This window comes from Etheostoma spectabile, chromosome 18 (assembly GCF_008692095.1).
Source record: "Etheostoma spectabile isolate EspeVRDwgs_2016 chromosome 18, UIUC_Espe_1.0, whole genome shotgun sequence".
In the NCBI taxonomy this organism is placed as follows: Eukaryota; Metazoa; Chordata; class Actinopteri; order Perciformes; family Percidae; genus Etheostoma; species Etheostoma spectabile.
Window position 1 is genome coordinate 12,738,796 of NC_045750.1, and position 904 is coordinate 12,739,699.

The 904-nt window shown below is 40.0% G+C and overlaps 1 protein-coding gene across 1 annotated transcript in view; it reads right to left on the reverse strand.

Annotated features, from left to right (window-relative positions):
• prkg3 (protein kinase cGMP-dependent 3) overlaps positions 1–904 on the reverse strand; it is a 12,236-nt gene that overhangs the window by 2,155 nt on the left and 9,177 nt on the right. The window contains exons 18-19 of the mRNA XM_032543574.1: positions 663–826; positions 61–177 (exon numbers count right to left, since the gene is read on the reverse strand). Of these exons, the coding sequence (XP_032399465.1) occupies positions 61–177; positions 663–826 (281 nt within the window). The remainder of the gene's footprint in view (positions 1–60; positions 178–662; positions 827–904) is intronic.

Below are 904 nucleotides of genomic sequence, written 5' to 3' on the forward strand. Positions count from 1 at the left end.
CGCTTTACAGACAATAAAAGACAGATACAGGGAACAGAAAAGTGTATATAATCTTCTTACCTGCACAATTTGCTGATAATGGACTTGGCTGCCTCGCTCATGTAAGGTGGATACTTAAGCACCCCGTCCAAAATCTTGGCATAAATTTTCTGAGGCTCTGAACTTGAAAACGGAGGGCTGACAAGTTAAAAAGAGAGAAGAGTGATGTTTGTCATGTTTTGACAGTCTGACATAAAAACACAACCTGAACCTGCGACTGCAGACACTGGATTATGCAAATGTCATCTGCTGCCATCTACTGGTTAGCACTTGTGTTGTGACTCTGTGTGACATAAAATCATTATTTTGCTCAACCCTCATGTTGTCTTCAGGTCAAATTTGACCCGTTTTCAGTTTTTTTAATCACAAAAAATGGGCCTTAAAAAATAAGCGCTGAAAATCTCAACATTAGATATATCAATTGACAAAAAAAGCACCCACAACATTGAAAAAGTGACAAAAATGTTGGAAAAAGCAATAATAGTGTTTTCATGGTTGTCGGGAAGACAACACAAGGGTTAAAAATGAAAAATCTTAGGTTGTGTAATAAAACAAGCTTGTCAGATATGAACCATACGAGACAGCAGAAACGCTTGCTTTAAGGCCAGATGAAGATGTTGTACCTTCCCACCAATAGCTCATAGATCAGGATGCCAAGGGACCAAAAGTCCACTGCAAAGTCGTGTCCCTGGTTCTTGATGATCTCTGGGGCCATGTACTCAGGGGTACCCACAAATGAGTAGGTTTTCTCACCACGCACCAACTCCTTTGCAAAACCAAAGTCCACCTGCAGAAACACACACGTGCACATGCACACAGGCACATTAGAAACTTCAACAAAGAACTACTACAAACTACTATTTTT